This window comes from Bufo bufo, chromosome 2 (genome assembly GCF_905171765.1).
Source record: "Bufo bufo chromosome 2, aBufBuf1.1, whole genome shotgun sequence".
NCBI lineage: Eukaryota > Metazoa > Chordata > Amphibia > Anura > Bufonidae > Bufo > Bufo bufo.
The window spans coordinates 466,183,000-466,205,485 of record NC_053390.1 but is presented as its reverse complement, the minus strand read 5'-3'; the positions used below and the strand labels follow the sequence as shown (position 1 = coordinate 466,205,485).

General features: G+C 46.2%; 1 protein-coding gene across 2 annotated transcripts in view; it reads right to left on the bottom strand.

The window, feature by feature from the left end:
* Positions 1 to 22,486, bottom strand: part of UPF1 (UPF1 RNA helicase and ATPase) — a 119,377-nt gene that overhangs the window by 83,964 nt on the left and 12,927 nt on the right. For both annotated transcript variants that reach the window (XM_040417665.1, XM_040417666.1), the window contains exons 2-7: positions 9,661 to 9,803; positions 8,145 to 8,234; positions 7,308 to 7,475; positions 6,432 to 6,612; positions 4,948 to 5,109; positions 3,026 to 3,110 (exon numbers count right to left, since the gene is read on the bottom strand). In XM_040417665.1, coding sequence (XP_040273599.1) covers positions 3,026 to 3,110; positions 4,948 to 5,109; positions 6,432 to 6,612; positions 7,308 to 7,475; positions 8,145 to 8,234; positions 9,661 to 9,803 — 829 coding nt within the window. The remainder of the gene's footprint in view (positions 1 to 3,025; positions 3,111 to 4,947; positions 5,110 to 6,431; positions 6,613 to 7,307; positions 7,476 to 8,144; positions 8,235 to 9,660; positions 9,804 to 22,486) is intronic.

Sequence of the window (22,486 nt, the reverse complement as noted above, 5' to 3'; positions counted from 1 at the left end):
GCCCCTGGTACGGAGAAGCACCATGATCGGCGCCAAGATCTTTGTGAATACCCGCGGGGCTGTCGCCAGCCCAAAGGGAAGGGCGACAAACTGATAATGACAGTCGCCAATGGCGAAGCGTAGAAACCTGTGGTGAGATTCTGCGATAGGGACATGCAAATAGGCGTCCCGGATGTCCACCGACGCAAGGAACTCCCCTGGAAGAAGAGAAGCAATAACTGAGTGGATGGATTCCATCCGGAACCTCCGCACCCGCAGGGACTTGTTTAACAGCTTCAGGTCCAGGACCGGACGCACTGATCCCTCCTTCTTTGAGGAAAGAAACGTTCCGGAGGTCTGGAAACTAATTCTATCTTGTAACCGGAAGTTACAGTTTCCACGGCCCAGGCGTCTTGAACGTGAGCCCTCCAGACCTGCTGAAAGGAGAGCAGAGGGCGGGGCGGGCAGAACTCCCCTGGAACTGTGCCCGCGGGCACAAGGTAGGTTGAGGCTTAAAGGAAGGCTTCACGAGGGAGTCCTGAGAGCCGCCGGAGGAGGGGGCTGTCGCAGACCTGGAGGAGGAGAAACGCCGAAAGGACTGGTTTCTAGAGCCAGAGGGGCGAGCTCTGAAGGCGCGATTAGATCTAGATTGGGGCAGGCGTGTACTCTTGCCCCCCGTAGCATCAGAGATAATCTCATCCAGCTTAGCACCGAAGAGCCTGGAGCCCGCAAAGGGGAGGCTAGTGAGGGAGCGCTTGGAGGAAGCGTCGGCGTCCCAGACCTCCCTGCGCTGCGTGACCGAGAGGGCCGAAATCCGCGCAAAGAGTGCTGACGTCCAATGAGGCCTCACAGAGGAATGTTGTCGCCTGGGACATCTGGAGGATGAAGTTTAGGGTGTCTGCAGAGGCATCCTGCTCCGCGAGGTCCTGATGATGGCGCTGCAACCACACGAAAGCGCCCTGGCTAGCCAGGCCGAGGCGAACACAGGCCGCAGACCTGTGCCCGCCAGAGAGAATATGGCTTTGGAAAGAGTCCAAGCGCCTGTCAACGGAGTCCTGTAGGGAGGACCCGTCCAGGACTGGTATTGCCATATTCTTAGCCAATCTGGCCACCGGCGGGTCGACCTTAGGAGGAGAAGACCACTGCTGCACGTTATCTGCCGGGAAAGGATAAAGAGTATCCATACGCCTCGTAGCAGAAAAACGGTGATTAGGGCGTTCCCAAGCCTTAGAAAGGACCTTGGTGAACTCGCCATAAATGGGGAATGTGACTGCCTCCGGTTTTCTGGAATGTAAGAGGGGGAATTCCTGGCTACTAGTAGAAGGAAGTTCCCCCTGTATGTCAAAGGTGTCACGTACCGCCGTGACCAAGTCTGCCACCACGGTGGAGAGCTTAGGAGAGGGTTCCGGCTCTGTGTCTTCGTCCGAGCCAGACCTTTCCCCTTCAGACCTGTAATCCCTGCGAGAGGGAGAGGCTGAACATGCCTTCAGGCGAGGGGGGGAAGCAGAGTAATCCGAGGAGGGATGCTGCTGCGTACGCTGCCTCTTAACGGTCGAGCGTCCTCTGTGGGGGGGTGGAGCGGTGCTAACCACAGGCGGTGGATCAGTGGCCGACATGCGTTCCATAAAGGCCATGGCCGCGCGCGAGACTTGGGCCAAGTTCGCGGCCGCACAAGCTATGGCAGAGGCCCAGGAGGGCTCCGCGGGCTCCGAAGGGCCGGAGGAGGGACTGGGCTGGTTTGGTGGAGGGGGAGGAGGAGGTGGATGATGCTGTCCCGAGGAAAGGCAAGAGTCACAGGAGCCTGTAACAGATAGTGGCAAGCAGCAGACCTTACATGATCCCAGTGGGACCTGAGGTTTCGTTTTAGATTTTTGGGGGGCCCCAGGTCTTGGCATGATGGCAGCAATCCCGGAGTCAGGGTCTCCTACAGCTTTGCGGAACACTATCTGTCCTACCGTGACCTGTGAGGAGCTGGAGTAGCATTCAAGCGTAGAGAGGCGCTGAGGCAAAGCGGAAGCGCAAGGGCTGACGCGATAGGCTCCGCCCCCCAAGTCACAGATCACGCGAAAAAAATCGCGGTAAAAAAGAAGATCGCGCGCGGGAACTATGAAAAAAGGCAGACCCCCGGCTCCGAAAATGGCGCCCACCGCCGGAATGCAGGGAACAAGAAGGAATCCTTCCTCCCTCTTAGCCAGCCGGCCCTCCCAGATCCACAGGTAAGCCCTAAAGAACCGTGTCACAGTGTGAGCACGGGGGGAGGGGGAGCTTGCAGGAGAGCCAATGTACTTATCCGAGTCCTGCAGTCTTCACCCTCTGTACCGGACCAGCAGGGGGTCACCTCTTCAGTCATCTGGCACAAGGAGTGGCAGTGCACTGGATAGAGGGCAGGACTAGGTGACCCCGGATCTGGTAGGCCACCGGAGCTGCAGGTCGAGCCCGGTTCCACTTAACTTCTGGGGGGAAGGGGAGATAGCCGGGGACGGCCATTCGACCCTGCGTCCTCTATTGAGAAAAAAACAAACCGGAGAAGAGAAAAATTAGTGTCACCTCCTTATCCGACACCAAGCTAAAACTGAGGTCCTCCTGTTGGAGCATAGGGGTATAGCCAGTGGAGGAGCTGTTTTTTATTATTTGCATAGTGTCTCCTCCTAGTAATGGCCTAAGCTATACCCATGGTCTGTGTCCCCCAATGGAATGGGCGAGAAATACGGTAATAGTTGTCACAACTCCAGGCAGTGACACGTTAAAAGGTGATCTGTCCACTGCTATTAGCAAACTGCTGGGTTAACTGAGGGAGGGGATAAGGGAAGCTACTGTGCATGTTTGTCCAACACTGGATGATGGAGTTTGTGAAAAAGAAGAATTAACAGCAGGGGGCACTAGCAGAGTGGAAAATGTAATGTACCCAACAATCCAAAAAGCATTATTGCACGAATAATGCAATAATACTTAATTTAAAATGCCTTATCCATTGCACTATAATACTTTTCATGGGATAAGTGACAATAAAACTGATAATTAAAAAGAACAGGGAAATTTACATTACCAGAATCAGTTTTGGGCAAAGTGAAGTAAGCAATCCTCTTCTTGTTGAGGCCAAGGTCCCATCGCACTGTTATGTTATCTTGTGTCTAGACAAATTTAACAAGTCACATTTTTCAACTTGCAATATTGCATTTTAAAATACATTTTCAGCTTTGCGCTACATATTTAGCCCGTTCGATAAGAGTGCCATACATGTACCGCGCTTGATCGATGTGTAAACATGGCACCCCTCGCACGTGCAGCGGGCGCCATGGCTGGCAGATTTCTGCCGTTTCATACAAAGATCTGCGGCTAATTTCCGGTGATCGTCAATAATGCTGATCGCGGTAATTAAATGCTTTAGATGCCGTGACCAAGTGAGGTAACAGCATCTAAATGCACAAAAAACTTCCTACAGATGCCCCGTGTTGCCAATTGGGTCATTGGTACTTGCGCGGAACACTTTCAGCCTCGCTGATGAGGCAGAAAGTGGTTCATGCTGCAATTTTTTTTTTGGCCAACAGATGGCAGGCCAGGATAAGAAATGAGCAAAATGGAGTTTAAATGGCATTTCAAAAATCCCTGATAGACCAAAATTAAAAAACAATTTATAGGCCGATATGAACCACAAAAAAAAATAAAAAATAATAATGTAAAAAAAAGTTTAAATCACACCCCTTTTCGTATAATACCTAAATAATAAATCTAAACATCATGGGTATCACCGCGATCGAAAAAACGCCCATACTATTAAAATAGAAAAAAAATAAAAAATCCCAATATGGCGAATGGCGCAATGGAAAAAAAGGGTAAAAATTGCAAATTTGCAATTTTTTCATTGCTTCTCTTACCCCAAAAAATTGTAATAAATTGTCACGCACACTCCAAAATGGTATCAATAAATACTACAGAAAATGAGCCCCTAAACAGCTCAGTAGACATAAGTATAAAAAAATGTTATGGGGGTCAGAATATGGTGATTTAAAAATAAAAAAAAATATCAAATTTTACATTTTATTTTACACTATTTAGACATAAAGAACCTATACATATGGGGTATCGACGTAATCTTACTGAGCCAGAGAATGAAAATATAACCTGTCCTATTATTTTCACGGAAAACGGTTTGCGGACCACTAAAAAACACGGAGGCACACAAGATTGTCATCCGCGTCTGTTTTTTTCCAATCATTTGCATGGAAAACCGGTCTTAGACTTTTTTTTTTATTCCTTTATGTCTGGTGGTCCTCCAAAAATAAAGGAAGACACACGGAAACGGATCACGGAACGACGGAACCCCATTTTGCGGAACGGAACACAACAACGGTCGTGTGAATGAGGCCTTAAAGAGGTTATAGAGGTGTCCAAGTTATAAAGGTGTTCCCTATCGACCGGATAGGAAATAAGCATCTGATCGGCAGGGGTCCAGTTGCTGCAACCCCCAGTCTTCGCAAGGACAAGGGTTCCATCCCACCATATTAATGGAGCAGCAGGTCACGAGTGTACACCACTGCTCCATTCATTCCCTATAGCCAAGCGCTGTACTATGATATCTCCAGCAGTTCGATAGAGAATGGATGGAGCAGCAGCAGACATACACAACCTACTGCTCAACTCATATGGGGGTACAGGACCGCCATTCTCATAATCTGTGGGGTCCCAGCTATTGGAACTCCACCAGATACGTTTCTAACCTGGCAAAACCCCTTTAAAGGGGCTTTCCCATGTTTAGGATATTGATTACCCATCATCCAACTCTCAAAACACTTCCACAATCAGCTTTTTGAAGGTACCGATTTGCTCACATTGGTCTATCTGCACTCACACAAGAGCCACAGCCCCTTCAAACAGTTGACCGGCAGGGTGCAGAGAGATGGTCCCACATCGATTTGATATTCATGGCCTGGAAATAAAAGAACTGTGCATAAAAAAAAAAACACCTACCTGAGATTCTTTCAGTTTTTTGTCATAGTCCGCTTCAAGTTTAACAAGAGGCCCAAATATATTTTGGTACTGATAAGCATCTTCATAACGAAGCAGAACATGTTGAGGTTCCTCATCAACACCAGGCTTTTCCAGATCCTCCAATGTGGCAGAAGGGTTTTCCTAAAAATGTACATATAATTTCAATTACAAGGAATCTCCAGGAACTTTGTGTGTAGACAATTCCTATGTATTCCATAGGGAAAAAGACACAAGGAGTAAGGGCTCCTTTCAGTTGAGCGATATTAAACTAGCCTGTGTTCTGGACGGTAAACAGAGGAGTTCTTTCAAATGGACTGCACACGCACGGAGTCTGTGTTCAGTCAGTTTTACTTGCAGACCCATGTGAGCGAACAAATCTTGTGGGGGGGGGAGGGAGGAATAAATAAATATAAAAAAAAATAAAAATTTGTAGCTGGATAGTGCATTCTGTAATTTTCTTGGTACAAACCAATGCTCCATGCAGAAAATTGCTCTTGTAAATTTTACCCATTGACTTTAATAGGTCAGTATCTCAGCTGTCTGTTCTACATGCAGACAGCACCTGGATGGGAGAATCACTCACCTAAATCAGTATTTAAGAAGCCAGTTTTATTACAATCATCTGAATCCTAGTTTCTAATGCGTCCTTGCTGTACCTTTGCATTTGCGTGCTACAATTCTGTCACCGAGGCACAGCATTTGTATGGAGCAGGCTGTTGAGCCATGCCCACAACATACACAGTGGGTGCCAGCTTTGTTATACAGCTCATCTGCCTGCTGCAGTTGGGATTGGAAATATCTGAGCAGTTAAAACCTGAGACCGCTGTACTTAAAATTTACAGTTAGGTTCAGGTAGAATAGGAGATACGGTCTCCCTCTCACCCGACACTGAAAGCTTTTAACAGTGTCAAGTGTAGATACTTGTAGTCTGATGCAGAAAATGGGTTTGGACAGGGTTTTTTTCTGTCTAGGGTCCCCCTTTTTTTTTTTAAAGTTTCCTAATATACTTTATAAAAAAAATTCTGAATGGTAATGTTTTTATAATGAGCCCCGCCCCCTCAGCCCCGCTCTGTGTGCAACCAGTTTGTTCATGGCTGTACGCGACATGGAGGAGCGTTAGAGAAAGCTCATCCATGGCTAAATTCTAACTGCACATGCGCTGCTTTTCCTAATAAAAGCAGCGCATGCCCAGTCTGCCCCTGGTGCGCTCCCTGCTCCCACTGTCTCTACAACCGGCTTATTCCTGTCACAGTTCGGAGCGGGAAGAAAAGTAAGAGCGCATCGGGGATCCACCCCTTTAAAGAAAAGTGGGAAGCAAATATTTGCCTGCATGCCCTAATATGATGGTGTGAATGAAAAAGTAAAAAAAGGATATATCCATCTCTTACAATCTGGTATAACGTTTAGGCATGAAAAAGATGCACCCCTATGAATACAGTACATGCAGTTATAATGCACATTACCTTCCATAACTCTTCCAGTTTGTTTATTTGCTGAGCAGTGATTTGGCGAGCTCTGAGCTGCTCTTGTTCAGAAGGGATCTTCACCAACCAGGAGAGGAAGCAACGGTCCTGAATAAGAGGCTGCCACTGGGAACTGTCCCAGTTAATGTCCTTCAAACTGCTCTGACTTGCACATGGTTGCCTAAGAAAAGAAAATTACCATTAAGGCCTATTGCACATGAACGTGTGCACACTGTGGCCGTGCTGCGGGCCGCAATGCACGAACACCCACCATGGGCAGCCGCAGCAGAACCCATTCACTTTAATGGGTCCACGATCCGGCCATTCCGCAAAAAGATAGAACATGTCCTATCTTTTAGCGGAACGGAAGTACGGGACGAAACCCCACTGAAGCGCTACCGTAGTGTTCCGCATCTACGGATTTATGGACCCATTGAAGTGAATGGGTCCGCATCCATGCAAACACGGTCCGCAATACGGCCACGGAGCGCACACATCAGTGTGCAATAAGCCTTAACACGAAAAAGGGATTGTAGATACAGCAACATAAGTTTGCCCATGTTCTCTTAGACAAAATTTTATTTACAAATTTCCCCAATTCAAGTGAATGATTTTTCAAGCACCTTTTTATACCTAAAATATAAAAATCAAGCAAAACTAAAACAGGGCTGAGCTGAAATACCAAGCACAGCCAATGGAGCAGCCCTGCACAAAACTGCAGCTCACCATCTTAATTCTTGTGATTGGTGGGGTGGCTGCTTGCATGAAATAAAGTTAAAATGCAAGCTGCTTACCAACAAATTTATTGAATAAAAAAAAAAAAATTTAATTTTTTCAGTTTCAGTATTTCTATAAAAATGACAAACAAGCCCCCACCTGCACAGAAGCACAACGACAGAATCTGCCTTAGCTGGAATGAATCCCAGGAGAAACACATTTCGGCATCCACAATTGTAGCATTCCAACACAGTCTCGCCAAGTGGTCCATCCTTGTGCAGAGTGACCTCTTTACACTTTGCTCTTACCAAATGATTCACAATGTGGCTGGAAAGTAAAATCAGAAAATAAAATTAAAAAGATCTCGTAACAGGCCCTCACCACAAGTGACATCTGCAGAGACAGTCCGAAGGCGAGGGTACTTTCACACTAGCGTTCTTCTTTCCTGGCATTGAGTTCCGCCCTAGGGGCTCAATACCGGAAAAGAACTGATCAGTTTTATTTTAATGCATTCTGAATGGAGAGCAATCCGTACAGGATGCATCAGGATGTCTTCAGTTCAGTCTTTATGACTGTTCAGGACGGAGAATACCGCAGCATGCTGCGGTTTTATCTCCGGCCAAAAAAACAGAACACTTGCCTGAATGTTGAATCCGGCATTTTTTCCATAGGAATGTATTAGTATTGGGCATTAAAAATACCGAAATGCCGGATCCGGCCTGCGCATGCGTAGACCTTTAAAAATGTGTGTATGACAAACAGACGGATCAGTTGTTTGCAATGCATTTGTGAGACGGATCCGAATCAGTCTAAAAATGCTGTCTGTTTGCATGCAGATTGCCGGATCCGGCAGGCAGTTCCAGCGACGGAACTGCTTGCCGGATCACTCTGCCGCAAGTGTGAAAGTAGCCTTATTTGCTCTGATGCCAACATAGGAAAAGATTTTCACATGACTGTTTATGGCTTAAAGGGGTATTCTGGTTATTTCATACATACCTGCCAGAGGTGTTACCACGTCCATTGCAGAACCATTTTTTACTTGTGTTGCAGTAGACCACACAAGCTGGATCATGAATGCCACAATAGCTAAAGAGAGGAAAAATAAAAAATAAAAATGTTCATCTTGGTTCACAGGATTAAATTAAGATGGTACCTAAAGGCAAGTAACTAGCTTAACTAGTACAATATTGATTACAGGTATGTCATGTATATCAATCCTTTCATTGCAGCAATGTAGTGATAGTGCAGGCTGCTTTATAAGGCCTCTTGCACACGACCGTTTGCCCTCCGAGACATACAATCTATGAGCAGACCATATGTCCCGGAGTGGCATTGATCACGGGAGTACACAGCATCATAGATTACAATGATGCTGTGCACCCCGCGGGGCAATTGTCCCACACTCATATGATCTTAGCCCCGCAGGCGGCCTGACGTCCACATCATTATCGTAATCTATGATACTGTGTTCTCCCGTGAGCACGATCAATGCCGCTCCGGGACATACGGCCCCCTCATAGACCGTATGTTTCGGAGGGCATAGGGTCGTGTGCAAGAGGCCTAATGCTGTTAAAAACCAGGAAATCAAATTACTACACACATTGGATAACATTTTATTTTTTAAAATAACCAAAGCATGTCCTATGTGGGGTATTTACCTGAATCAGATCTAGGAAAGTTGGAGTACATTCACACATAAAAACTGCACTGAAGAAAAACTGATGTGTTTTGTCCCTTGATTTTGGATGCATCTGTTTCTCCCCCCCCCCCCCCCCCCCCCCCCCCCCCCCCCCTTTACAGGTGAAATATGTTAAATGTGTTTCATCTGTAAAAACCTAGAAACTGCAAATGCATCAAAAACCAAGGTAAAAAAAAAAACATGCATTTCCCCTCCAATGGCGTTTTAATCAAACCCCAACCATTAAGTGTTAATGTACCCTTTAGAAAAAGGCAAACAAAAAAAGAAAAATTAAAAAACAATGAATAATTTCATTGGTTAAAAGTGGTGTACAAAGGAACTGGACCCTTATTACCAGTGATGGCCAGTTCGCATGCGAACATATGCGGGCTGCCATCTTTTCTCACAAGTCCGGCGAGGCACAGGTAAGCCCTTACCTGTGCCGCGAGCCGGTCTGAAATCAAATGCGGTCAGCGGGAGCAGGCAGTTCCGAGAACAGCCCGATGAAGGCCCCCGGTGCCTGCTCCCAGTGACCGCATTTTATTTCAGACCGGCTCGCACACAGGCAAGGGCTTACCTGTGCCTCGCCGGACTTGTGAGAAAAGATGGCAGCCCGCATATGTTTGCGGGCGAACAATGTGAACTGGCTATCACTGCTTATTACCTCTTGCACGAGTCCACCATTAGCAAGGTTTAAGAATAAAACTGTACATAAGGCTCTATTCATACCACATTCTTGGTCCAACATATGTATGTGTACCAACAGTGGCACAAGGCACAGTTGTAGTGTGAACTGTGGTGAATTCCCAGTGGTGAGGAGCACATTCCACCAACCTGCAGGCATGCACCGGAAGATCCTTTGTATAATATGTGTCTTCTTCATCTTCCTCAAAGTTCAGCTCACCCAGCAGCTGACTTGTTTTCCCCACGCCATCATCCACTGTGCCATTCTGTAGTATACCATCTGGGCCATTAACCTACAAATATGGCAGAAAAAAGGTCTTCTTGTAACTTATATACACAACCCTGAACTCAAGCAGTAGACATTTCTCAGATGGGCGTTACACACAACTACTGAAATGGAACCGCAGTTTATTTTTATTCTTTTTTTCAGGTGTGCAGGGAAAGCGATTTGTCATTTTTGTAATCTACCTTTTAATTTAGCAATTTTTTTTTATTACAAAGCAGTTTCTAAAGTGTTCCCTCTGCTGCCCTTAGCAAATGTCAACCTAGACTTTACTCCTCTTCTGCTGATCTCCTCAAGATACTAATGCTGCTAGCGTGTTATTCCTTCCTCTCCATGCAGACTATTGTATGTTCTCCTACCTCATTACACTCTGTTCTGGTCAGTGCAAACACCTATCTGGCCCTGGCTGACTCTCCCCTCCCTATACACAATTGCCTGGCTACAATACTAGGCCTTCCTTGCACTTTGCTCTGCTGCATAGCTGTATTAGGCCTCATGCACACGACCGTATTTTTTTGCGGTCCGCAAAACGGGGTTCCGTTTTACCGTGATCCGTGACCGTTTTTTCGTCCGTGGGTCTTCCTTGATTTTTGGAGGATCCACGGACATGAAAAAAAAAGTCGTTTTGGTGTCCGCCTGGCCGTGTGGAGCCAAACGGATCCGTCCTGAATTACAATGCAAGTCAATGGGGACGGATCCGTTTGACGTTGACACAATATGGTGCCATTTCAAACGGATCCGTCCCCATTGACTTTCAATGTAAAGTCTGGAGTCCCTTTTATACCATCAGATCGGAGTTTTCTCCAATCCGATGGTATATTTTAACTTGAAGCGTCCCCATCACCATGGGAACGCCTCTATGTTAGAATATACTGTCGGATATGAGTTAGATCGTGAAACCTCATTTCCGACAGTATATTCTAACACAGAGGCGTTCCCATGGTGATGGGGACGCTTCTAGTTAGAATATACTACAAACTGTGTACATGACTGCCCCCTGCTGCCTAGCAGCATCCGATCTCTTACAGGGGGCCGTGATCAGCACAATTAACCCCTCAGGTGCCGCACCTGAAGGGGTTAATTGTACTATCATATCCCCCTGTAAGAGATCAGGGCTGCCAGGCAGCAGGGGGCAGACCCCCCCCCCCCCTCCCCAGTTTGAATATCATTGGTGGCCAGTGCGGCCCCCCCCCCCCCTTCCTCCCTCTATTGTAATAATTCGTTGGTGGCACAGTGTGCCCCCCCCCCCCTTCCTCCCTCTATTGTAATAATTTGTTGGTGGCACAGTGTGCGCCCCCCCCCCCCCTTCCTCCCTCTATTGTAATAAATCGTTGGTGGCACAGTGTGCCCCCCCTTTCCTCCCTCTATTGTAATAATTCGTTGGTGGCACAGTGTGCGCCCCCCCCCCCCTCCTCCCTCTATTGTAATAAATCGTTGGTGGCACAGTGTGCGCCCCCCATTGGCCCCCCCTCCCTCTATAGCATTAACAACATTGGTGGCCAGTGTGCGGCCTCCCATCTCCCCCCCCCCCCCCCCGATCATTGGTGGCAGCGGGTTACTAGCAATAGTACAATAGTAAAAGATTCATACTTACCTGGGAGCTGCGATGTTCGTGTCCGGGCGGGAGCTCCTCCTACTAGTAAGTGACAGTTCATTTAGCAATGCGCCGCACAGACCTGTCACTTACCAGTAGGTGGAGCTCCCGGCCGGACACGAACATCGCAGCAGCAGGTAAGTATGAATCTTCTACTATTGTACTATTGCTAAGTAACCATGGCAACCAGGACTGTAGTAGCGTCCCGGTTGCCATGGTTACCGATCGGAGCCCCAGCGATTAAACTGGGACTCCGATCGGAATTCCGCTGCCACCAATGATGGGGGGGGGGGGGGGGGGGAGATGGGAGGCCGCACACTGGCCACCAATGTTGTTAATGCTATAGAGGGAGGGGGGGCCGATGGGGGGCGCACACTGTGCCACCAACGAATTATTACAATAGAGGGAGGGAGACAGGTCTGTGCCACCAACGAATTATTACAATAGAGGGAGGGGGGGGGGGGGGCGCACTGGCCACCAATGATATTCAAACTGGGGAGGGGGGGAGGGTCTGCCCCCTGCTGCCTGGCAGCCCTGATCTCTTACAGGGGGCCGTGATCAGCACAATTAACCCCTTCAGGTGCCGCACCTGAAGGGGTTAATTGTGCTGATCACGGCCCCCTGTAAGAGATCGGATGCTGCCAGGCAGCAGGGGGCAGTCTTGTACACAGTTTGTAGTGTATTCTAACTAGAAGCGTCCCCATCACCATGGGAACGCTTCTGTGTTAGAATATACTGTCGGTTCTGAGTTTTCACGAAGTGAAAACTCAGCTTTGAAAAAGCTTTTATGCAGACGGATCTTCGGATCCGTCTGTATAAAAACTAACCTACGGCCACGGATCACGGACACGGATGCCAATCTTGTGTGCATCCGTGTTCTTTCACGGACCCATTGACTTGAATGGGTCCGTGAACCGTTGGCCGTGAAAAAAATAGGACAGGTCATATTTTTTTCACGGCCAGGAAACACGGCTCACGGATGCGGCTGCCAAACGGTGCATTTTCCGTTTTTTTCCACGGACCCATTGAAAGTCAATGGGTCCGCGAAAAAAAACGGAAAACGGCACAACGGCCACGGATGCACACAACGGTCGTGTGCATGAGGCCTTATACAGCAGGCACCTGCTAGTAGTGACCGGGGAAGTATGGGGAGGAGCCATCACGAATGCCATCACTCGGCCCCAAACAGAACCATTGTTTCTGGGTAGCAGAGGGCGTTTACACAACGATGATTTAGGTGAACGCTCCAACAATCCTATTACCCAAAGAACGAATGTTTTGCTCGTTCATCGGGTAATTGGCAGCATCTTTACACTGGCAGATCGGTAAGGGGTGTTCCTACAAACGCTTGTTAGCGATAATCTGCCCGATATCGGGCAGTCTAAAAGTGGCCTTTATTGCTTGAAAAGCCGTGCCAGAAGCTAGCTATCAGAATCCCATACACTGTTATTATAGTCTATTGCATTCTATGGGTAAAGTGACCAGAAGTCCAAGTCGCCTATCGGGCATTATTTATCAAAACAGAAAAAAAAATAAAAAATTGTATAACTCACCATTTTTGCCCCCCAAAAATATTAAATAAGTGATCAAAAAGTTGTTCATACTCCAAAATGGTACCAATAAAATTTAGTTAGCCCTGCAAAAAACAAGCCCACACAGAGCTCTGTACATTTTTTTCCCCCAAAGGCATTTTTATAAAAGTAAAACATAATAAAAACCATTTTTGAGTTGATTTATGTGAAAATAAACGGGACAGTTCTTTAAAGGGCTTCTGCAGTTTGTTTAACCCCTTAAGGAACGGGCCATTTTTCACCTTAGGGACCAGGCCATTTTTGGCAAATCTGACATGTGTCACTTTATGTGGTAATAACTTTAACCACCTCCGGACCGCTGTACGCAGATTCGCGTTCCGGAGGTGGCAGCGCTGCGCACAATCACGCATATACGTGTCATCTCGCGAGACGCGAGATTTCGCCCAAAGCCGGCCCGCGCATGCGCATCGCGGGCCGGCAAAATTCAAAGAACAAGTTCGTCACCAGCCTGCCAGCAACGATCATTGGCTGGCAGGCTGGCGATTTTCAAAAAATCCAATCAAAAGTCATATAACAGATCATATTAGTAAATATGATCTGTTATATGGCTTGTCTGCTCCTGTGCTGGTCCTTTTCGTCGGTTGGATCCAGCACAGGAGCAGACTGAACTGCGAGTACACCAAACACTACACCTTAGCCCCAAATCACCCCCCTGCACCCCAATTAACCCTTTGATCACCCCTTTGATCGCCCCTGTCAATGACTAGTGAAAGGAAAAAAAGTGATCAGTGTAAACTGTCACTTTTTTTTTTCACTGGTATTGGCTGTTAGGTTTTAGGGATAGTTTAGGCCCCTTGGTTAGGTAGTTAGCGCCCAGCCCACCGCACCGCAGTCACTTTTATTCGCCGAATAGCGTATCGCTAATCAGCATTTGTACTTTTATAGTATCTGTAAGTGATCAAAACTGATCACGGTCAGATCTATAATAGTATTAGTGTCACTTTAGTTCGCCCTCCACCCAAAACGCAGTGTTTGCCCGATCAGGCCTGATCGGTCGCCCACACGTGCGTTCACCCACGCCCGCCCCACCGCAGTGACAAAAAATATATATTTTTTGATCACTGCACATTAATTTTACACGCACTGCAGCGATAAAAAAAATCAGTTTTGATATTTTTTTATCAACCGCAGCGGCCTCCGGTACTTCGCTAGCCTCCCCTTTGTAAGACAGGCTTGCTTTTTTTCTTGGGTAGTCTCAGGGAATACCCCTAAATTTAGTAGTCCAAATGTCAAACAGGGGGTATTCTTCTGAAGAGGCCTACAGGATTCTGACCCAGGCGGATGAGGAGTGGGAACCCTCATCTGACGAATCTAGCAGGTCAGAATATGAACCTGTAGAAAGCAGTGGCTCTCTGACCCAAAGTTCGGACGAGGAGGTTGAGGTCCCTGGCAGCACCAAGCGTACCCGGCCCCGTGTCGCTAGACCACAGGTTATGCAGGATCCGTTTCAAGAGCAGCAGAGTGGGGCTGTCGCTGCCGGATCACGTGGTGAGGCATACACCAGCAGCGCAGCCCTCCCTGGACCTAGTACCAGCACTGCCGTACAACATGGTGACGTGGCGAGCACCAGAAGGGCAGTAGAAGCTGGCACGGTGGCACGTGCAATAGTTACCCCGTCGCAGCCACCGCACAGACAGGCCCGTAGAGCCCCTAGAATCCCTGAGGTGCTGGCAAACCCTGATTGGCAGTCACCAACTTCAGCCGCACCTGTAGTTCCCCCTTTCACCGCCCAGTCTGGAGTTCGGGTTGAGACAGCTCAAATCAGTTCGGCCCTGGGATTTTTTGAGCTGTTCTTGACTGCGGAGCTCTTGGACTTAGTCGTGGCAGAGACAAACCGGTATGCCACACAATTTATATCCGCCAACCCGGGAAGCTTTTATGCCCAGCCTTTCCAGTGGAAACCAGTCCAAGTTTCCGAACTTAAAATTTTTTTGGGCCTTCTCCTCAACATGGGCCTGACAAAAAAGCATGAATTGCGGTCATATTGGTCAACGCACCCGATTCATCACATGCCCATGTTCTCTGCTGCTATGTCCAGGGCACGATTTGAGGCCATCCTCCGTTTCCTGCATTTTAGCGACAACACCACCTCCCGTCCCAGAGGCCACCCAGCTTTTGACCGGCTCCACAAAATTCGGCCCCTCATAGACCATTTCAACCAGAAATTTGCAGATTTGTATACCCCCGAGCAAAACATCTGCGTAGACGAGTCCCTAATACATTTTACCGGGCGCCTTGGCTTCAAACAGTACATCCCAAGCAAGCGTGCCCGGTATGGGGTCAAATTGTATAAGCTCTGTGAAAGGGCCACAGGCTATACCCACAAATTTCGGATCTATGAGGGAAAAGATCAGACCCTGGAGCCGGTCGGTTGCCCTGACTACCTGGGGAGCAGTGGGAAGACAGTCTGGGACTTGGTGTCACCCTTATTCGGCAAGGGGTACCATCTTTATGTGGACAATTTTTACACAAGTGTGGCCCTCTTTAGGCATTTGTTTCTAGAACGGATTTGCGCCTGTGGCACCGTGCGAACTAGTAGCGTGGGCTTCCCCCAACGGCTTGTAACCACCCGTCTTGCAAGGGGGGAGAGGGCTGCCTTGTGTAACGAAGAACTGCTCGCGGTGAAATGGAGAGACAAGCGTGACGTTTACATGCTCTCCTCCATTCACGCAGACACGACAATCCAAATTGAGCGAGCAACCCGTGTCATTGAAAAGCCCCTCTGTGTCCACGACTATAATGCGCTCATGGGAGGGGTGGACTTCAATGACCAGATGTTGTCTCCGTATTTAGTTTCCCGCAGAACCAGACGCTGGTATAAGAAGGTGTCTGTATATTTAATTCAATTGGCGCTGTACAATAGTTTTGTTCTCTACAGTAAGGCTGGGAGAACACGATCTTTCCTCAAATTCCAGGAAGAGATCATCGAGAACCTCCTTTACCCAGGAGGTTCCGTGGCCCCATCCACCAGTGTAGTTAGCCGTCTACACGAGCGACATTTCCCCAGTGTCGTTCCTGGTACCTCAACCCAACCGTCACCCCGAAAAAGATGTCGTGTCTGTAGCAGGAGTGGAATAAGGCGTGACACCCGCTATTTCTGTCCTGACTGTCCTGACCACCCTGCCCTATGCTTTGGTGAGTGTTTCCGGAAGTACCACACACAGGTACACCTAGCATAGGGATTGCATCTCACAGGACAGGCACACAGGGCTATTAGGGCCCTTTTACTCTCAGCTGCTGCAAACCTCTCCTTTCACCTGGGATAAAGTGCATAACGTACTTTGCCACATCTTTGGGCGATTTGCGCTTTGCACATTGTCCCATGGGGAAGGAGAGGTTTGTTCTATAAAGGTAAAAAAAACTAAACAAAAAAAAATTACCGGTAAGTAAAAAAGTTAAAAAAGTTAATATGTTCTGTTCTAAAGTTAATAAAGTTATTGCTTTGCGGCCTGGTTTTTTCTTTTTTGTTTTGTTTTTTTTACCTTCCAGGTGGACCAACCGATCGACTAGCTGCAGCACTGATGTGCATTCGGACAGAAGCATTGCGCTGCTGTCAGATTACACGCAAGTCGGTGTATGCGGCGCTGCAAGACGAGATTTCTCCTCTGCAGTAAAAGATATGTTTGCCGAGGCATATGAGCTGAGGAGGTGGCGGTGTTCATATACTTTGGCAAACACTTTGTATATATATAAAAAAAAATCCCGGCAATGATTTATTCATCCACATCGATTGATGTGAATGGAGAAATCTGGTTTGCCAGGGCATACGAGCTGAAGTGGGTATGGATGTTGGGCGGAGCTCCTATGTCCTGGCAGACGCCTTTCCCCTCCTTTTTCTTTTTTTGGCAGAGATTTTTTCATCCACATTGATCGATGCGAATGAAGAAATCTGTGCCGTTCATTTTTTTCTTTCAGCCCAGAGGCTGAACGGAAAAAAAAAATCTCATTACCCGTATGCTCAATATAAGGAGAATAGCAGAAACTCCTAATGCTGGGCATACATGTAATAATTGCGGAGATCCTCAAATGCCAGGGCAGTACAAACACCCCACAAATAACACCATTTTGGAAAGAAGACACCCCAAGGTATTCGCTGAGGGGCATATTGAGTCCATGAAAGATTGAAATTTTTGTCCCAAGTTAGCGGAAAGGGAGACTTTGTGAGAACAAAATCAAAAAAATCAATTTCCGCTAACTTGTGCCAAAAAATTTTTTTTTCAATGAACTCGCCATGCCCCTCATTGAATACCTTGGGGTGTCTTCTTTCCAAAATGGGGTCACATGTGGGGTATTTATACTGCCCTGGCATTTTAGGGGCCCCAAAGCGTGAGAAGAAGTCTGGTATCCAAATGTCTAAAAATGCCCTCCTAAAAGGAATTTGGGCACCTTTGCCCACCTAGGCTGCAAAAAAGTGTCACACATCTGGTATCTCTGTATTCAGGAGAAGTTGAGGAATGTGTTTTGGGGTGTCTTTTTACATATACCCATGCTGGGTGAGATAAATATCTTGGTCAAATGCCAACTTTGTATAAAAAAAATGGGAAAAGTTGTCTTTTGCCAAGATATTTCTCTCACCCAGCATGGGTATATGTAAAATGACACCCCAAAACACATTCCTCAACTTCTCCTGAATACAGAGATACCAGATGTGTGACACTTTTTTGCAGCCTAGGTGGGCAAAGGGGCCCACATTCCAAAGAGCACCTTTCGGATTTCACAGGTCATTAACCTACTTACCACACATTAGGGCCCCTGGAAAATGCCAGGGCAGTATAACTACCCCACAAGTGACCCCATTTTGGAAAGAAGACACCCCAAGGTATTCCGTGAGGGGCATGGCGAGTTCCTAGAATTTTTTTTTGTCACAAGTTAGTGGAAATTGATGATTTTTTTTTTTTATTTTTTTTTTTTCATACAAAGTCTCATATTCCACTAACTTGTGACAAAAAATAAAAACTTCCATGAACTCACTATGCCCATCAGCGAATACCTTGGGGTCTCTTTCCAAAATGGGGTCACTTGTGGGGTAGTTATACTGCCCTGGCATTCTAGGGGCCCAAATGTGTGGTAAGGAGTTTGAAATCAAATTCTGTAAAAAATGACCTGTGAAATCCGAAAGGTGCTCTTTGGAATATGGGCCCCTTTGCCCACCTAGGCTGCAAAAAAGTGTCACACATCTGGTATTTTCAATTTTTTTATACAAAGTTTGGCATTTGACCAAGATATTTATCTCACCCAGCATGGTTATATGTAAAAAGACACCCCAAAACACATTCCTCAACTTCTCCTGAATACAGAGATACCAGATGTGTGACACTTTTTTGCAGCCTAGGTGGGCAAAGGGGCCCATATTCCAAAGAGCACCTTTCGGATTTCACTCGTCATTTTTTACAGAATTTGATTTCAAACTCCTTACCACACATTTGGGCCCCTAGAATGCCAGGGCAGTATAACTACCCCACAAGTGACCCCATTTTGGAAAGAAGAGACCCCAAGGTATTTCGTGATGGGCATAGTGAGTTCATAGAACTTTTTATTTTTTGTCACAAGTTAGTGGAATATGAGACTTTGTAAGAAAAAAAAAAAAAAATCATTTTCCGCTAACTTGTGACAAAAAATAAAAAGTTCTATGAACTCACTATGCCCATCAGCGAATACCTTAGGGTGTGTACTTTCCAAAATGGGGTCATTTGTGGGGTGTTTGTACTGTCTGTGCATTGTAGAAACATGACAGGTGCTCAGAAAGTCAGAGCTGCTTCAAAAAGCGGAAATTCACATTTTTGTACCATAGTTTGTAAACGCTATAACTTTTACCCAAACCATTTTTTTTTTTACAAAGACATGTAGAACAATAAATTTAGAGTAAAATTTATATATGGATCTCGTTTTTTCTGCAAAATTTGACAACTGAAAGTGAAAAATGTCATTTTTTTGCAAAAAAAATCGTTAAATTTCGATTAATAACCAAAAAAGTAAAAATGTCAGCAGCAATGAAATACCACCAAAAGAAAGCTCTATTAGTGAGAAGAAAAGGAGGTAAAATTCATTTGGGTGGTAAGTTGCATGACCGAGCAATAAACGGTGAAAGTAGTGTAGGTCAGAAGTGTAAAAAGTGGCCTGGTCTTTCAGGGTGTTTAAGCACTGGGGGCTGAGGTGGTTAAAACGCTTTTACTTATCCAGGCCATTCTGATATTGTTTTCTCGTCACATATTGTACTTCATGACACTGGTAAAATTGAGTCAAAAATTTTTATCATTTTTTTAAATTCCAAATTTACTAAAAATTTGAAAAATAATTAGCAAATTTCCAAATTTTTATTTCTCTACTTTTATAATGGGTAGTAACTGCAAAACTAGTTATTACTTTACATTCCCCATAGGTCTACTTCATGTTTGGATCATTTTGTGAATGCCATTTAATTTTTTTGGGGACGTTAAAAGGCTTAGAAGTTTAGAAGCAAATCTTGAAATTTTTCAGAAAATTTCTAAAACCCACTTTTTCAGGACCAGTTCAGGTCTGAAGTCACTTTGTGAGGCTTACATATTAGAAACCACCCAAAAATTGCCCCATTCTAGAAACTACACCCCTCAAGGTATTCAAAAAACTGATTTTACAAACTTTGTTAACCCTTTAGGTGTTCCACAAGAATTAAAGGAAAATAGAGATAAAATTTCAAAATTTCACTTTTTGGCAGATTTTCCATTTAAATCAATTTTTTCCAGTTACAAAGCAAGGGTTAACAGCCAAACAAAACTCAATATTTATGGCCCCGATTCTGTAGTTTACAGAAACACCCCATATGTGGTCGTAAACTGCTGTACGGGCACATGGCAGGGCGCAGAAGGAAAGGAACGCCATACGGTTTTTGGAAGGCATATTTTGCTTGACAGTTTTTTTGACACCATGTCCCATTTGAAGCCCCCCTGATGCACCCCAAGAGTAGAAACTCAAAAAAAGTGACCCCATTTTGGAAACTACAGGAGAAGGTGGCAGTTTTGTTGGTACTATTTTAGGGTACATATGATTTTTGGTTGCTCTATATTACACTTTGTGAGGCAAAATAACAAGAAATAGCTGTTTTGGCACCGTTTTAATTTTTTGTTATTTACAACATTCATCTGACAGGTTAGATTATGTGGTATTTTTTATAGAGCAGGTTGTCATGGATGCGACAATACCAAATATGACACTCTGCTTTTTTTTTTTTTTACTGTTTTTATATTATTTTTTTACTGTGTTCACCTGAGGGGTTAGGTCATGTGATATTTTTATAGAGCAGGTTCTTACGGACGCAGCGATACCCAATATGTCTACATTTTTTAATTTACTTAAGTTTTACACAATACCAGCATTTTTTAAACAAAAAAAATGATGTTTAAAGCCTCTTTCACACGAGCGTGTGCGTATAAGGTCCGGATGCGTTGCGGCAAACCCGTGCGAGTAGGTACCCAACTGCAGTCCGTTTTGACTGCGATTGCGTTCCGTTGTTGAGTTTTTATTGCGCGGGTGCAATGCGTTTTGCACGCGTGTGATAAAAAACTCAATGTGGTACCCAGACCCGAACTTCTTCACAGAAGTTCAGGTTTGGGTTCAAGGTTGTGTAGATTGTATTATTTTCCCTTATAACATGGTTATAATGGAAAATAATAGCATTCTGAATACAGAATGCATAGTACATTAGGGCTGGAGGGGTTAAAAAATTATTTTAATAATAATAATAATTTAACTCACCTTAATCCACTTGTTCGCGCAGCCGGCATTACTTCTGTCTTGTTCTGTGAGGAATAGGACCTTTGATGATGTCACTACGCTCATCGCACGGTCCGTCGCATGATCCATCACCACGATCGATCATCAGTAAGGAGCGCCGCTGCCTTCTCAAACAGCTGATCGGCAGGGGTCCCGGGTGTGGGACCTCCGCCGATCAGAAGCTGATGATCTATCCAGAGGATAGATCATCAGTTTAAACAAACTGCAGAACCCCTTTAAAGAACTATCCCGTTTATTTTAACATAAATCAACCCTGGAGTACAGGGGATTGGGACCCAAGAGACCTGGAATAGCTTTATACACTGCTCAAAAAAATAAAGGGAACACAAAAATAACACATCCTAGATCTGAATTAATTAAATATTCTTCTGAAATACTTTGTTCTTTACATAGTTGAATGTGCTGACAACAAAATCACACAAAAATAAAAAAAAATGGAAATCAAATTTTTTAACCCATGGAGGTCTGGATTCGTAGTCACCCTCAAAATTAAAGTGGAAAAACACACTACAGGCTGATACAACTTTGATGTAATGTCCTTAAAACAAGTCAAAACGAGGCTCAGTAGTGTGTGTGGCCTCCACGTGCCTGTATGACCTCCCTACAACGCCTGTGCATGCTCCTGATGAGGTGGCGGACGGTCTCCTGAGGGATCTCCTCCCAGACCTGGACTAAAGCATCTGCCAACTCCTGGACAGTCTGTGGTGCAACGTGACGTTGGTGGATAGAGCGAGACGTGATGTCCCAGATGTGCTCAATTGGATTCAGGTCTGGGGAACAGGCAGGCCAGTCCATAGCATCAATGCCTTCGTCTTGCAGGAACTGCTGACACACTCCAGCCACATAAGGTCTAGCATTGTCTTGCATTAGGAGGAACCCAGGGCCAACCGCACCAGCATATGGTCTCACAAGGGGTCTGAGGATCTCATCTCGGTACCTAATGGCAGTCAGGCTACCTCTGGCGAGCATATGGAGGGCTGTGCGGCCCTCCAAAGAAATGCCACCCCACACCATTACTGACCTAATGCCAAACCGGTCATGCTGGAGGATGTTGCAGGCAGCAGAACGTTCTCCACGGCGTATCCAGACTCTGTCACGTCTGTCACATGTGCTCAGTGTGAACCTGCTTTCATCTGTGAAGAGCACAGGGCGCCAGTGGCGAATTTGCCAATCTTGGTGTTTTCTGGCAAATGCCAAACGTCCTGCACGGTGTTGGGCTGTAAGCACAACCCCCACCTGTGGACGTCGGGCCCTCATATCACCCTCATGGAGTCTGTTTCTGACCGTTTGAGCAGACACATGCACATTTGTGGCCTGCTGGAGATCATTTTGCAGGGCTCTGGCAGTGCTCCTCCTGTTCCTCCTTGCACAAAGGCGGAGGTAGCGGTCCTGCTGCTGGGTTGATGCCCTCCTACGGCCTCCTCCACATCTCCTGATGTACTGGCCTGTCTCCTGGTAGTGCCTCCATGCTCTGGACACTACGCTGACAGACACAGCAAACCTTCTTGCCACAGCTCGCATTGATGTGCCATCCTGGATAAGCTGCACTACCTGAGCCACTTGTGTGGGTTGTAGACTCAGTCTCATGCTACCACTAGAGTGAAAGCACCGCCAGCATTCAAAAGTGACCAAAACATCAGCCAGGAAGCATAGGAACTGAGAAGTGGTCAGGTCACCACCTGCAGAACCACTCCTTTATTGGGGGGTGTCTTGCTAATTGCCTATAATTTCCACCTG